The 16,262-nt window shown below is 46.3% G+C and overlaps 1 protein-coding gene across 4 annotated transcripts in view; it reads left to right on the top strand.

The window, feature by feature from the left end:
* The first annotated feature begins 7,892 nt into the window (after window positions 1–7,892).
* Window positions 7,893–16,262, top strand: part of LOC140492556 (Y-box-binding protein 1-like) — a 33,434-nt gene continuing 25,064 nt past the window's right edge. For 3 of the 4 annotated variants that reach the window (XM_072591506.1, XM_072591503.1, XM_072591502.1), the window contains exons 1-3: window positions 7,893–8,111; window positions 10,240–10,303; window positions 12,995–13,028. In XM_072591506.1, the coding sequence (XP_072447607.1) occupies window positions 8,060–8,111; window positions 10,240–10,303; window positions 12,995–13,028 (150 nt within the window). In that variant the 5' untranslated portion in view covers window positions 7,893–8,059. The remainder of the gene's footprint in view (window positions 8,112–10,239; window positions 10,304–12,994; window positions 13,029–16,262) is intronic. The other variant, XM_072591504.1, reaches the window with a different exon arrangement.

Below are 16,262 nucleotides of genomic sequence, written 5' to 3'. Positions count from 1 at the left end.
AGGAAAGGCTCAAGGGCGGCACGGTGGCTCAGTGGTTAGCACTGCTGCCTCACAGCGCCAGGAACCCACGTTTGATTCCAGTCTCGGGTTACTGTCTGTGTGGAGTTTGCACATTCTCTGAGTCTGCATAGATTTCCTCCGGGTGCTCTGGTTTCCTCCCACAGTCCAAAAGATGTGCAGGTCAGGTGAACTGGCCATGCTAAATTGCCCCGTATTGTTAGGTACATTAGTCAGAGGGAAATGTAGAGGGTCGGTGTGGACTTGTTGGGCCGAAGGGCCTGTTTCCACACTGTAGGGAATCTAATCTCATCTCATCGAAATCGATCAGATATGTAAAAACACAAATCTGTCACAGGTGAGATTTGAACCCAATCGAAATGGGAGAGATTCGGTGCCACAAGACTTTGTTCTGAGTTTAAAAAGGGGTCTTTGACTCAAAATAAAGTTTGTAGACTGGCCAAACAGTGGTGTGCAGAGAGATAGGAACAAATTCCTAAGATGTGGGCGTCACTGGCAGGGCCAACACTTGCTGCCCACCCGTAATTGCTGTTGAGGAAGTATAAGGGAGCTGCTTTCTTGAACTAAGGCAGCCCCTGTAATGTAGGTACACCCACACTTCTCTAAGGGAGTAGCTTCCAGAATTTTGACACAGGGACAGTTTATTTTTATCATTACAAATTATATTCATAAATAATCTTGATCCACAGTCACAGATTCTTAAGCAGGGCTCTACAGTCCTTGTGTATCAAGAAAAACATACACTGGCATTTGACATTCCCTGTAGCGTAAAAATCAAAGGCATTTCTTACTCGTGCAGTACTCATATACTGAGGCAATAGGAAGATCTGATAACTGAACAGGCCCTCACTTTATTTCGGCAGAAAGACCTGAGGTAGTGGTCCTTCCCTACTGCACATTGGAGGAGGGTGCCCCAAACTTTACTCTGTCCCTCAGCGTGAAGTCCTGGACTTTGGAAGGTGCCAGTCTGCAACACTCAGTCCAGGTCAAATCTACACTGGAAGACCAACAAGTTTCAGACAGGCCAAAGAGCATCTTTCACTGAATTGATGGCTCTGCAGGACCAGTTGCTATTTGTTTCAGTATGTGTCCTCAGTTATGCCTGAAGACCAGAGTCCTGCGTCATGGAGCTTCCTGGGACAAACCTCGAAAAATCCACTGCATCTCTCTCCAGAAAAAAGCACATTCCAGAAGAAGATGCGTGACAGTCTCTTCACCACTTTGAGGGTAGCATGTGGTGCTGCATAGTGACTGAGCATGCATGAAGGATCTGATGGGTGGTGCCCTTCTCACCACCAGGTAAACCTTTTGGAAAGTTCTGGCAATGAGGCATTCTGATGAGTAACTTTGGCAGTCTGCTCAGGGGTCCACCCCTCTCCTTTTCCTGCAGGGTCTCAAGGACGCCATCTGCTGACCATTTCCTGATGGACTTGTGGTCAAAGGCGTTTCCTTTCACAGATATTTTCCATGAGGAACAGGTGATACAGGACAGCACAACGACTTGGAGCTCGATGCAGCTTCACTGGAAGGTGAGCATCAGGATGAGGGCAGCGTTTGGTGCATTCTTCTTTATCCAGAGCTTTGGACGTGATTTCCCTGTCCAGTTTTGACCTCTAAATGAAGTGGAAGATGGCTTGGCTGATTGCAACGTCACAGGCTATGGGCCAGACCTATACCACATACCACAACAGAGAGAGTGCCTTACAACTGATGATCAGGTTTTTTACCTGCAATGGAGAGGTAGTGGTCCTCTTATCGGCTCAGTTTCTGCCTCACCTTGGCGATACACTCCTTGTAAGGTTTTTCTCCTGCTCCCCAACCCCTCTGAACCTTGTTCCCAGCACTTTTAGGTAATCTGTCTGGACGCTGAAGGAGATAAAGGATTGATCGGCCAGTTTCCAAAGAATATGGCCTCGCTTTTGCCTTGATTTGGCTTGACTCTCGAGGCCAGTTTGAACAGGTCGTAGATGCTCATGAGTCTGCGCATTGACAGCGGATCGGAGCAGAAAACGGCGATATTATCCATGTACAGGGAGGCTATGACCTGCAGGCCTCTGCTGCCTGGAATCGTCACCCCTCTCAGGCTCACGTCCTTCCTGATGGCCTTAGCAAAATAAAAACTGTGTACAACACACCAACAAGGCAGGAGAGAGTGGGCAGCCCTCCCTGACTCCAGATCTGATCGGAAGCTTTCTGATTCCCAGCCATTGATTGAGACTGCACAAATGATGTTGGTGTAGAGCTGTCGAATCCAATTGCAGATTCCTTCCCCAAAGCCCATTTTGAAGAGCATGTCCCAAGACGATTAATCTAGTCCCATTTGCCAGCACTTGGCCAATAACCCTCTAAACCCTTCCTATTCATATACCCACCCAGATGCCTTTTAAACACTGTAATTGTACCAGCCTCCACCACATCCTCTGGCAGCTCATTCCATACACGTACCACCCTCTGTGTGAAAAAGTTGCCCCTTAGGTCCCTTTTATATATTTCCCCTCTCACCCTAAACCTATGCCCTCTAGTTCTGGAATCCCCGACCCCAGGGAAAAGATTTTGTCTATTTATCCTATTCATGCCCCTCATGATTTTATAATTTGGAGATGCCGGTGTTGGACTGGGGTGTATAAAGTTAAAAATCACACAACACCAGGTTATAGTCCAACAGGTTTAATTGGAAGTACACAAGCTTTCGGAGCGACGCTCCTTCATCAGGTGATAGTGGAGGGCTCGATCGTAACACAGAATTTATAGCAAAACTTTACAGTGTGATGTAACTGAAATTATACATTGAAAAATTGATTGTCTGTTGAGTCTTTCATCTGTTTGAATATCATGATAGTTTTACTTCTTTCATGTGTAAATCACAACACCTTTTTTTAAAAGTTGCATTCTCAGGTCAGCTGTTAACAATGGTGATAGCTAGACAATATGTTGAAGGTGTTAGCCCCCTGTGTTCTCTGTCTATGACCTGATGTTTAGATTGATTCTAATCTAAAAAGTGAGATAACGGAGTTTTACATAAATTCATGCAGTTTTTGAGCAAAGTGCAATGTAATCCTGCAAGTACAAATTCAACCCACAAATATATATGTGTGCATGTGGGTCTTTGACTGTGTGTGTGTCTGTCTGTCTGGGTTGGGGGTTGTGAGTGTGAGAAAGTGTATGTGTGTGTGTGTAGTGAGTGTAGAGTGTCTTAAGTCTGTGAGGGGGTGCATGTGTGAGTGTGGGAGTGTGTGTGTGTGTGTGGTGTGTGTGTGAGAGTGTGTGTGTGTGTGTGTGTGTGTATAGTGCAATGGTGATCACCTGTAATGTGACATGAACCTAAGGTCCCGGTTGAGGCCCTCCCTATGGGTACCGAACTTAGCTATCAGCCTCTGCTCGGCCACTTTTCGCTGCTGCCTGTCCCGAAGTCCACCTTGGAGGGTGGTCACCCGAAGGTCCGAGGCTGAATGTCCTGGACCACTGAAGTGTTCCCCAACTGGGAGGGAACCCTCCTGCCTGTTGATTGTTGTGCGGTGCCCGTTCATCCATTGTCATAGCCTTTGCTCAGTTTCCCCAATGCACCATGCCTCTGGGCACCTTGCCTGCAACATAGAAGATAGACAACGTTGGCTGAGTCACATGAGTACCTGCCACGTACAAGGTGGGAGGTGTCCCCACGTGTAATGGTGGTATCTATGTCCACACTCTGACACATTGGACTTTGCTCAAAAAGGATAGACCAGATCTAAAAGTTGAAGTTCTAAATTGGAGAAAGGCCAATTTTGATAGTATTGGGTAAGAACTTTCAAAAGCTGATTGGAGGCAGACATTCGCAGGTAAAGGGACGGCTGGAAAATGGGAAACCTTCAGAAATGAGATAAAAAGAATCCAGAGAAAATATATTCCTGTCAGGGTGAAAGGGAAAGACCACGCCGCATGTGTCTCCACCCCCACGCCGATCCCCGCCCCCGCGCCTAACCCTGCCACCACGCCTAACCCCGCCCCCGCGCCTAACCCTGCCCCCGCACCTAACTCCTCCCCCACGCCTAACCCCACCCCCACACCGATCCCCGCCCCCGCGCCTAACCCTGCCACCACACCTAACCCCGCCCCCACGCCTAACCCCACCCCCACGCCTAACCCCGCCCCCGTGCCTAACCCCACCCCCACGCCTAACCCCACCCCCACGCCTAACTCTGCCCCTACACCTAACTCCGCCCCCACGCCTAACCCTGCCCCCGCACCTAACTCCACCCCCACGCCTAACCCCACCCCCATGCCGATCTCTGCACCCACGCCTAACTCTGCACCCACACCTCACTCTGCCCCCACACCTAACCCTGCCCCCACTCCCAGCTCCAGTCCCACACCAGGTCCCAGGTCCTAGCTCCCAGCCCTGCTGTATTTTCACCATCCCTCCAGACCTCCCCCTCTCTGAGGATGAAAGATCAGTCCTCAGCCGAGGCCTCACCTTCATCCCACTACACTCCTGGATTAATGAATTCAACACAGGGCGAGACATCGAGAATTCTTTCAAGATGCCAGCAGTGTTCCCAATGAAACAGTCATCACAGGGATCTGTAGAGGAGCAATCAAAGCAGGTGTCAACTTGGACAACAACGGAGGGCCGCTGCCCTGGACTTGACATGTATGCTCAAACTGTCAGGAAATGTATAAATGCCAGATTCATCAGCCGTATCCACAAGGTAGAGCAAAACATTACCCGTTCACAGTGCAATGCCATCCAGGCTCTCAAAACCAATGACAACATTGTCATCAAACCAGCAGATAAAGAAGGAGCCATTGTCATTCAGAATAGAACAGATTACTGCAAGGAAGTGTACCGACAACTGAACAACCAGGAACACTACAGGCAACTACCAGCTGATCCGACCAAAGAACACACCCGTGAATTAAACACACTGATCAGAACTTTGAATCCAGTCCTTCAGAGCTCCCTACGCGCCCGCATCCCACGTACTCCTCGTGTAGGTGACTTCTACTGCCTTCCAAAAGGTACACAAAGCCAACACACCGGGACGTCCCATCGTGTTGGGCAATGGGACCCTATGTGAGAATCTCTCTGGCTATGTGGAAGGCATCTTGAAACCTATTGTACAGGGGATCTCCAGCTTCTGTTACGACACCACGGATTTCTTACAGAAACTCAGCACCCACAGACCAGTCAAACTGGGAACATTCCTCGTCACAATGGACGTTTCCGCATGGTACACCAGCATCCCCCACAATGACGGCATCGTGGCAACAGCCTCAGTACTCAACACCAACAACTGCCAATCTCCAAACACCATCCTACAACTCATCTGCTTTATCCTTGATCACAATGTCTTCACCTTTGACAACCAGTTCTTCATCCAGACACATGGAACAGCCATGGGGACCAAATTTGCACCCCAGTATACCAACATTTTTATGCACAGGTTCGAACAAGACTTCTTCTCAATGCAGGATCTCCAACCAACATTGTACACCAGGTACATTGATGACAATTTCTTCCTCTGGACCCATGGCGAGGAGTCACTGATAAAACTACACAGTGACATCAACACGTTTCATCCCACCATCAAACTCACCATGGACTACTCTCGACTATCTGTCTCATTCTTGGACACGTGCATCTCCATCAAGGATGGACACCTCAGCACCACACTCTACCCGCAAACCCACAGACAACCTCACAATGCTACACATCTCCAGCTTCCACCCGAAACATATTAAAACAGCCATTCCCTATGGACAAGCCCTACGCATACACCGGATCTGCTCAGATGAGGAGGAACGTGACGGACACCTGGAAGTACTCAGGGATGCCCTCACAAGAAAGGGTAATAATGCCCAACTCATCGATCGCCAGTTCCGACGTGCCACAGCAAGAAACTGTAATGACCTCCTCAGGAGACAGACATGAGCTGCAACCGACAGGGTACCCTTCGTTGTTCAGTATTTCCCAGGAGCTGAAAAACTATGCCATTTTCTTCGTGACCTGCAACACATTATCAATGAGGATGAGCACCTTGCCAAGACCTTTCCCACACCTCCACTGCTCGCATTTAAACAACCGTCAAACCTCAAACAGATCATTGTTCGTAGCAAGCTGCCCAGCTCTCAGGAAAACTCCATACAACCCTGTCACGGTAGGTGCTGCAAGACGTGTCAGAGTGTGGACATAGACACCACCATTACACGTGGGAACCCCTCCCACCTTGTACATGGCAGGTACTCATGTGACTCAGCCAACGTTGTCTATCTCATACACTGCAGTCAAAGATACCCTGAGATATGGTACATTGGGGAAACGGAGCAAAGGCTACGACAACGGATGAATGGACACCGCACAACAATCAACAGACAGGAGGGTTCCCTCCCAGTTGGGGAACACTCCAGCGGTCCAGGACATTCGACCTCTGACCTTCGGGTCACCACCCTCCAAGGTGGACTTCGGGACAGGCAGCAGCGAAAAGTGGCCGAGCAGAGGCTGATAGCTAAGATCGGTACCCAAAGGGAGGGCCTTGGGTTCATGTCACATTACAGGTGACCACCATTGCACTATACACACACGCACACACACTCTCACACACACCACACACACACACACTCCTGTACACACACACACATATGCACAGACATGCACAGATACCCACACACATCCTTACAGACACACACTCCCACACTCACACATGCACCCCCTCGCAGACTTAAGACACACTACACTCACTATGTACACACACACACACTTTCTCACACTCACAACCCCCAATCCAGACAGACAGACAGACACACACACACACACACACAGTCAAAGACCCACATGCACACATACATTTTGTGGGGTGAATTTGTACTTGCAGAGTTACATTGCACTTTGCTCAAAAACTGCATGCATTCATGTAGAACTCTGTTATCTCACTTTTTAGATTAGAATCAATCTAAACATCAGGTCATAGACAGAGAACACAGGGGACCAACACCTTCAACATATTGTCTAGCTATCACCATTGTTAACAGCTAACCTGAGAATGCAACTTTAAAAAAAAAGTTTTGTGATTTACACATGAAAGAAGTGAAACTATCACTGCCTTCTAACAGATGAAAGGCTCAACAGACAATCAATTATTCAATGTATAATTTCAGTTACATCACACTGTAAAGTTTTGCTGTAAATTCTGTGTGTTAGGATCAAGCCCTCCTCTATCACCTGATGAAGGAGCGACGCTCCGAAAGCTAGTGTGCTTCCAATTAAACCTGTTGGACTATAGACTGGTGTTGTGTCATGATTTTATAAACCTCTATAAGGTCACCCCTCAGCCTCTGACGCTCCAGGAAAAACAGCCCCAGCCTGTTCAGCCTCTCCCTGTAGCCCAAACCCTCCAACCCTGGCAACATCCTTGCGAATCTTTTCTGAACCCTTTCAAGTTTCACGACATCCTTCCTAGGGCAGGGAGATCAGGTAAGTGCTGCACTTGCATTTCCAGGTGATAGAGCTGGTGGGTCTGGCTGGTACAGTCGGACGAGCATTGGAAAATTTGAGAGTTTGGTGAGTTAGAGTCATAGAGATGTACAGCACAGAAACAGACCCTTCGGTCCAACCTGTCCATGCCAACCAGCTATCCCAACCCAATCTAGTCCCACCTGCCAGCACCCACCCCAATCCCTCCAAACCGGACTGTCAAATTGAGTGAGTGAAGATGGGGGGGGGGGGGGGGGGGTGCAATTTGAACCAATCTCTGTTTTGTTTGAATGTCTTATTTGAAATGGACGGCTTTTTTCCCCGATGGGCGGATTCCGCCAATGGGGAGACAGCGAGTTAATTTCAGGACGGCCAATAGGAGCGCGACCCATGGGAACCCGCCCCTCCTTCCGGGGGACTTTAAAAGTTGCCGCAAAAGTTTCGGGATTTCTTAAGGGTGGGCTCCTAAAGGGGGAGAGAGCGATTGAGTGAGGAAGGAAGGAAGGAAGGGAGGGAGGGATCAAGGAGTGAGTGAGTGGACAGACACAGGAGGGCACCCGGCTCCCAGAGCTTCCCACCGGGACAATCGTAATGAGTGAGGCGGAGAGTGGTTCCCCCAATGCAGTGGAAAAGAAAGTTCTCGGTATGAAATGTCCAGAGCGAAAAGCTGCATTCTGTCCCCTCCCTAACTCCCACCCTGCTGAATGGGCAAGATCATAATTCAATCCCGCATTGGAGGTTTGCTAACTGGCAATCTAAATATTTGTGTGTTGAAAAATCGCTTTTTATTTTGGCATACTTTTTTTTAAATGCACTTCTAAGATTTTTGAGGCATGCAGACTTTTATAATTTTAGATGATGTGCCTTAAGGTCATGTTAGTTTTCTTTCAATCCATCCTTTTTAAATGGCTTTTTAAAATGCTGTATGTGTTTACAGCGTTTGAAATGCTGGTTATTTCAGCGTGCTGGTGGCGCTCTGACTAAGATGAACTTTGGTTTGTTGTTTCGCTCGTGGTATGCTCCCTCCCTCTACTCTCCTTCAAGGGTCCGCCTGTTGGGGGGGGGGGGGGGGGGGGGGGGGGAGTACTGAGTTACCCTGAGTCTAAGTTTTGGTTTCCTTATAAAGGAGGCTATGATGTATGACTATATTTTGAGATGTTTGTATTATCATCCGCCCTTACTCTACTCGATTAGCTTCTCCCCCGAAATCTTAATGGTTAAACCTCAATTTCTCCCCTTTTAAGTTACTCTCTCTGTGACGGCTGATGTGAGGAGGTATAATTTGTGTTGCATACTAACTAATTGCCGTCCTTACTAGGTTATTGGTGCGTTAATGTCTGCAATTATCTTCAGAGGGTTAAACTATTTAGTTTCTAATTCCTGTCTGAAGGATTTGAACACAATTGAAGTTGGTCCCAAATAGTTGCCCAATATCCATTGGCCTTCTGGTTTTGAGGAAAACTGGAATCTAATGCAGGGAGCAATAACAGAATGCCACTGGCAGTGGGTGAGGAGTCTGGACAGTGTTTAGGCTACTTCTGGGATACTGTTTCCCTGCTGCAGGAAAGATGCTGTAAAACTTGAAAGGTTCAGAAAAAATTTATAAGGATGTTGCTAGGCTTAGGGGGTTTGAGCTATAGGGATATACTAAATGGGCTGGGGCTGTTTTCCCTGGAGCATCAGCAGTTTATGGTGACTTTTTTATAGCACTTTATGAATTGAGGGACATGGATAGTCCAGAACTAGAGGGTATAGGTTTAGGGTAACAACAGGGGAAAGATATAAAAGGGATCTAAGGGGCAACTTTTTCAGAGGGTGGTAGGTGTATGGAGTGAGCTGCCAGGGGAAGTGGAGGAGATTGCTATAACTGCAGCATTTAAAAGGCACTTGAATAGGAAGGGTTTGGAGGGACATGGGCCAGGTGCTGGCAAACAAGACCAGATTAATTTAAGATAGTTGGCTGACACTGACAAGTCAGACCACCAAGGGTCTGTTTCCATGTCCCACAGCTGACTTTAATGGGTTTGTTAGTATTTCTGAATTGGTAAATGAATTCAAAGTACACCTCAATCAGGTTGCTTTTCAACCTTCTGTTTAAAGAAAACTATCTGAACTTGTAGAGTCAGATGTACAGCACGGAGACAAACCCTTCTGTCTGACCTATCCATGTCAACCAGATATCCCAACCCAATCTAGTCCCACCTACCAGCACCTGACCCATATCCCTGCAAACCCTTCCTGTTCATATACCCATCCAAATGCCTTTTAAATGTTGCAATTGTACCAGCCGCCACCACATCCTCTGGCAGCTTATTCCATACACGTACCCCTCTGTGAAAACATTGCCCCTTACGTGTCCTATCATCTTCCTGCACCCCCCCCCCCCCCCCCTCAGCCCTATGCCCTCTACCTCTGGAACCACCACCACCCCCCCCCCCTGCCAAACCCAGGGAAAAGACTCTCTATTCTATCCATGCCCCTCTTTATAACTGAAACATCCCAACCCAGGCAATGTTCTACTGTATCTCCTCTGCACTTCAGTGCAATCACATCCTTCCTAGAGTCTGGTGACTAAACACTATTCAGCATGTCTACTTAACCTGCAAGTGACAGGCATCATTTAGATCTTTTTTGGGGGGGGTGCATTTTTGAAATGAGCTTTTGGCGTCAAGGTAGTGATATTTTAGAGAAATAAGCCTGAGTATTCCTTTAGGGATATTCCACGTAGATTACATTTTTTATCCTAACCTGCTCTCTCTTGCATGCCACAGCTAAGGGCGTTCTCGGTACGGTGAAGTGGTTTAATGTCCGAAATTGCTATGGATTCATCACAAGGTAACTTTTCTCCCATTAGTCCAAGGTTCTGTTGCCCATTCTCAAAGGCTGCTGGGGACAGGTTCTGTGTGGACTTGTCTCTTATTTGGGATGTTAAGGGGAAGTGCATTTTTTCTCAGCCTTGTCTAATTGGCTGAGGTAATTTGGAATGAAGGGGGTAAAGCCAATCTAAGTCAGCCTTCAGTCAAATTATTGGCAATGGTAGAAGTCTGGAATGGCCTACTTCAAAAAGCAATTGGACCTTTAGATTATTTTAATCCAAGTGGTATATTTCTTTTTCTGTCAGTCAGCATTTGCTGCAGTCCTTTTTGCCACTGGGTGTTCACTTGACCCAGTCACAGCAGAGTGTTAGCCTAGCCCCTTTATTTTTCCCTTGACGTTCAGCTTGCTTTCTGTCTGATTATGGTCTAACAGATCAGGGTTCCTGGAAACTGATCTTTCAGGTTTTGTTCTCTTCCCCAGTTGATGCTCTACACCCTTCCGCCTCTGGGAGAACACTCCCATCCAGCTAATTTTCAAGATACTCACTTGGGTTTCCTGTAGGAAGAGCGTTTGGGTGAGGAAATGCAGCCATTAAAAATAACTTGACTTGCCTCCAGCACAGAAATGGGTCATTAAATCCATTGCTGAAAATTTGTTGCTGGAAAAGCACAGCATCCAAGGAACAGGAGAATTGACATTTTGGGCATGAGCCATTAAATCCATAGGCAAAAGTGAGGATGGCAGATGCTGGAAACCAGAGTTCAGATTACTGGTGCTGGAAAAGCACAGCAGGTCAGGCAGCATCTGAGGAGCAGGAAAATTGACATTTCGGGCAAAAGCCCTTCAGGAATGGAGGCAGGGAGCTTCCAGGGTGGAGAGATAAATGGGGGATGCTGGGGAGAAGGTAGCAAAGAGTACAATAGGTGCAGTGAGAGACTCAGATTCTTGTGGAGAAAGGAGAACTTCAAGGTAGGCATCCTTGCAAGAGGATTTGCAGTAAGGTTAAAATCAACTTGGCAGAAGTGAAGATTGCAGATGTTGGAAACCAGAAGATTGCAGATGAGAGGTGGAAAAGCACAGCAGGTCAGGCAGCACCCGAGGAGCATTTTACACTCCCGGCTCCCCCCTCCTCTCTCTCCTCAAGGGTTCTGGGACTGTACTTAATGCAGTTTTGCAGGTTGGGGAGTGGAAGCTTTCAGAATACTGAAAGGATTGGCCAGAGCAGAGTGTTTTCATTGGTAGGAGTGAGTAGGACCTGATAGCGCAGCCTTCAAGTAAAGTAAGACTTTTTTTAAGAATGAAGATGAGGAAAAACTATATTTTTGTCAGTGGTGCATCCGTGGGATTCATTGCCAGAGGGCTATGGAGACCAGGTCATCTTGTATATTTAAGATGAAGTTCTTGATGGTCAAGGAGATCCAAGGTTACAGGGAGAAAGTGGGGAACATTCGGTTTTTAAAAACTGACCCTACTTGAGTAGACTTGATGGGCTGAATGGCCTAACTTCTGCTCCTATCTTTTAGGGTCAGTGATTGAGAACTTCAATTGAGTCACCACTTTGACTGGTGGAGGGGGGGGGGGAAAAGAAAGAAAGGAGAGGTGGGGTGGGGGTCTTCACTTATTTAACCTGCCCTTGAGTAAAGGCCTTGCAAGCTCTGGTAATCATGTTGTTTGGTTCTGCAGTGTCACCACACCTGATTTTATCTCCTATTTTTAGAACATCAATGTCTGGTACTTCAGAAGCTACAATAACACCTTTCTTAAATCAAGTTTGCACGGCTTTTGTTTCTGTGGTGATGAGGTTTTGGCCTGTTTAAGACCATTTTAGTTAGTATGTAACCCAAGGTAAACTGCCATGATTAAATGAAATTAATATGTTAAGATAGAAATTTAAGGTTAAAAGTTCATCAATGTTCCTTCCTTGGACTCCATGTTCCATGTCTCTCTCTGCACCCTGACTGGTTGCAGCAGTTGAGCTTGGTCCTGCTCTATTTTCAGTCTATTTATGTTCACTTGTGGTGAACAAAATTGACTCCCAACCCAAAGTTAAAGGACCCCCTGCCCCTCCCCAAAAAAGACTTCAGCATGCTAACTTGACTGGCCCTGTCTGGTGCTGCCTTTTTGAATGAGATGCTGTACCAAAGATTCCCAGGCTGTCCCTTTGCTTGGATGGCTAAATTGAACCTGTTATTCTTGAAACTGGGTTTACATTCTTTATTTGGTGGTATAGATTTGATGGGCTGCAAGGCCTCTGTCCAGTTTCTGGATTAGTGGTGCTGGAAGAGCACACTAGTTCAGGCAGCATCCAAGTAGCTTAATTCCAAATGCAATATTGCTGGGAAAAGGTGGGAGAATGATCAACTGTTTGCTACCATTCAGTTGGGCTGAAGCAGCTGTATTCTGCTCTCCTAAGCTATGATATGGTTTGTTCTGAAGAACGGGATCACTGGTTTATCGAGCCAACTAATAACTGATCAACATTTTTTAATTGACAATGGGTTTGGTCTTGATTTGTGGGATTTTGCTGTGCAGTCCATCTGGCATACTTGGTGTCTCTAAATAGTCATTTGGTTGAGGTCCTGATGTTAAAGATGCCATTACAAAATTCCATGTTTAGATGTTCACTATTTACTTTCCTTCCTTCCGTCCCATCACCTGTGCCCTCCCCCCCCCCCCCCCCCCCCCCCCCCCCCCCAAAACACCATCTAGGCACGACACACAACAGGATGTATTTGTTCATCAGGTATGTTTCAAAATGAACTCTCCATTTAATTCCTTTTCAAGAAGGTTACTTGGTAGCCTGGATAGGGGGTTGAGCACTGTTTTCTAAACCTGTCAATTAAAGCTTTACCTGTGGAAAACAAACTTTGGAATGCTTCCTGACAGATGTATTGTTTAGAGTGGGGATATAGTTAGAGGAAAAGGAATGTGATGCTAATTGAATCGTGCAAATTGTTCACGATAGTGTTGATCCTATCCTATCCTGTACCTGTGCTGAGTGTTTGGTAAACTTGGACTTTGAACCACTTAAGTATTTAATTTTTAACTAACCATTTTCTGGTTGTGGTTCTTGTGCTATTCTGCACTTTCATTTGCCCCAAGTGTTTTGACTCTTTGCTTTCTCCCGGGAAAGTGACTACCGTTCCTACTGATTCCCCACCCAAATGTGGCTCACTTAAACAAACCCAGGAAAGGAATTAAGCACTTCAGAATTTGGTAGTCTGCTTCCAATGGAGCCCTAGGTAAACACTGTTTTTGCAACAAAAGCAGAAAATGTTGGGGAATCTGTAGGGCAGAGCTAGCAGTATCTGTGGAAGGAATGTACAATTGGTATTCTGGGTCCAGTGGCTTACCCTCGAACATTCTGAAGGATCACTGGACATGGAACACAATAGTACAGGACAGCAATGTGCCCCTGGGCCTGCTGTCATGTCAAAAGTGACTAAGTTAAACTAATCCTATCTGCCTGCCCTTAGACCATATCCCTCCAGTGTATCCATGTGCTTATCTAATAGCCCATTAAGCATGTAGATCATATCTGCGTTCACTACCATTCTGGAAGTATGTTGTAGACTCTTAACACTGTAGTTTAAAAACCCTTGCTGTTTGCATCACAACTCCTGCTTACCCCCGCCACAAAACTTAGATGCACACCCCCTTGTATTAGGCATTACAACTCTGGAGTGGGGGTTAAGGATTCTGACTATCAACCTTAGCTATGCATTTTGACTTCTATTAAGTCTCTCCTCAGTCTCTGCTGTTCTAGTGCAAACAACCCTAGTTTGTCCAGCGCCTCTTCTCACTCAACCATCTAATCCGAGCAGCATCCTGGTAAACTGCTTCTGTATTCTCTCCAAAGCCTTCACATCCTCCCTATAATAGTCAGTCAGTGTCATAGATGTACAGCATGGAAACAGACCCAATGGTCCAACCTGTCCATGCTGACCAGATATCCCAACCCAATCTAGTCCCATCTGCCAGCACCTGGCCCATATCCCTCGCAACCCTTCCTATTCATGTACCCATCCAAATGCCTCTTAAAGTTGCAATTGTACCAGCCTCCTCCACATCCTCATTCCATACACTCACCACCCTCTGAAAAAGTTGCCCCTTAGTTCTCTTTTATATCTTCCCCTCTCTCCCTAAACCTATGTCCTCTAGTTCTGGACTCCCTGACCCCAGGGAAAAGACTGTCTAGTTACCTTATCCATGCCCCTCATACCTTTTGTAAACCTCTAAGGTTACCCCTCAGCCTCTGATGCTCCAGGGAAAACAGCCCCAGCCTGTTCAGCCTCTCCCTATAGCTCAAACTCTTCAACCCTGGCAACACCCTTGTAAATCTTTTTGGAATCCTTTCAAGTTTCACAATATCTTTCCGATAGGAAGGAGACCAGAATTGCACGCAATATTCCAACAGTGGCCTAACCAATGTCCTGTACAGCCACAACATGATCTAACAACTCCTGTACTCAATACTCTGACCAACAAAGGAAAGCATACCAAACACCACCTTCACTATCCTATTTATCTGTGACTCCACTTTCAAGGAGCTATGAACCTGCACTCCAAGGTCTCTGTTCAGCAACACTCCCGAGGACCTTCCCATTTAGTGTATAAGTCCAGCTAAGATTTGCTTTCCCAAATTGTAGCACCTCTCATTTATCTGAATTAAACTCTATCTGCCACTCCTCAGCCCATTGGCCCATCTGCTCAAGATACTGTTTTAATTTGAGGTAACCCTCTTTGCTGTCCACTGCAACTCCAATTTTTGTCATCTGCCAACTTACTAAGTATACCTCTTATGCTTGCATCCAAATCATACATGTAAATGGCAATGTGGCAATCAGAATTGAATGCAATACTAAGTGTGGCCTAACCAAAGTCTTAAAAGCTGCCCCCCTGAACAGAAACAGCAGCTAGTCCTGTAGGACCTCCAGTGGCTGGAGGATACAAAGATCTTGGTCAGGGCTCTCGATCTCTTGCCCCTCAATAACTTGGAGTAAATACAATCCGGTCCTAGGGACTTGTCTACCTAATTTTCTTGAGACCAACACATTTTCTTTCTTTAACTTAATACCCTGGCATATTGTCATGCTCCATACATCTCACTATCTTCCTATCCTTCTCCAGGTGAATGTTGACAAAGTAATCATTTCATGGCCCCCTCATTGTTTTCCTAATTCCCTGCCTGAATTCTTTCCTGTTTTCTTTATATTCCTCAAGGCCCTCTGATTTTCACTTCCTAAACATTACATGTGCTGCTTTTTTCTTTTGACTAAATTCACAGCTTCCCTTTTATTATCAAAGGGTCCCTTACTCTGTCATCCTTGTCCTTCATCCTTACTTGAACATGCCAGTCCTAAATTGATTAGCAGGCCTTTAAACAATTCCCACATTGCAAATGTAGATTTGCCTGAAAACAGCTACTTGCAGTTAATTCTCTCTAGCTCCTGCCTAATGCTGCATATTTTGCCCTCCATTTACTACTTTCTTTAAAGGTCAGACAGTGATCTAAAATTTGAGTTGTTGTGATCACTTTTTTCCAAAATACTGTCTCACTGAAAGGTCAGTCACCAGGCCAGGCTATTAGCCAATAAAAGTCCTGAATGGCCCCTCCTAACTGAAGTTAAAAATATACTGTTTGGATACACCTAGAGCCCTGTCCAAGCCTTTTGCTCTAATGGAGTCCCAGTCAATATTGGGGAAGTTGTTGCATCTTTCTGACATTTGTTCCTGTCTTAGTAGCAATTGGGGGACCTATAGTATCATCCCACGAGTGACTGCACCCTTATTTGAGTTCTACTCATGGATGAGCCCTCAATATTATCCTGAGTGCTGATGACCTTTCCCTAATTAGTAAGGCAGCAACTCCACATCTTTGACCTCTTCCTTTATCTTCTCTAAAACCATGAAACCCTGAAATATTAAGCAGCTGGTCTTGTCCCCCTCATCCCAGTATCTGTAATGGCCATAACAT

This window comes from Chiloscyllium punctatum, chromosome 21 (genome assembly GCF_047496795.1).
Source record: "Chiloscyllium punctatum isolate Juve2018m chromosome 21, sChiPun1.3, whole genome shotgun sequence".
Classification (NCBI taxonomy): domain Eukaryota; kingdom Metazoa; phylum Chordata; class Chondrichthyes; order Orectolobiformes; family Hemiscylliidae; genus Chiloscyllium; species Chiloscyllium punctatum.
The sequence above is the reverse complement of the archived record's forward strand: the minus strand, read 5'-3'. Positions and strand labels throughout refer to the sequence as shown.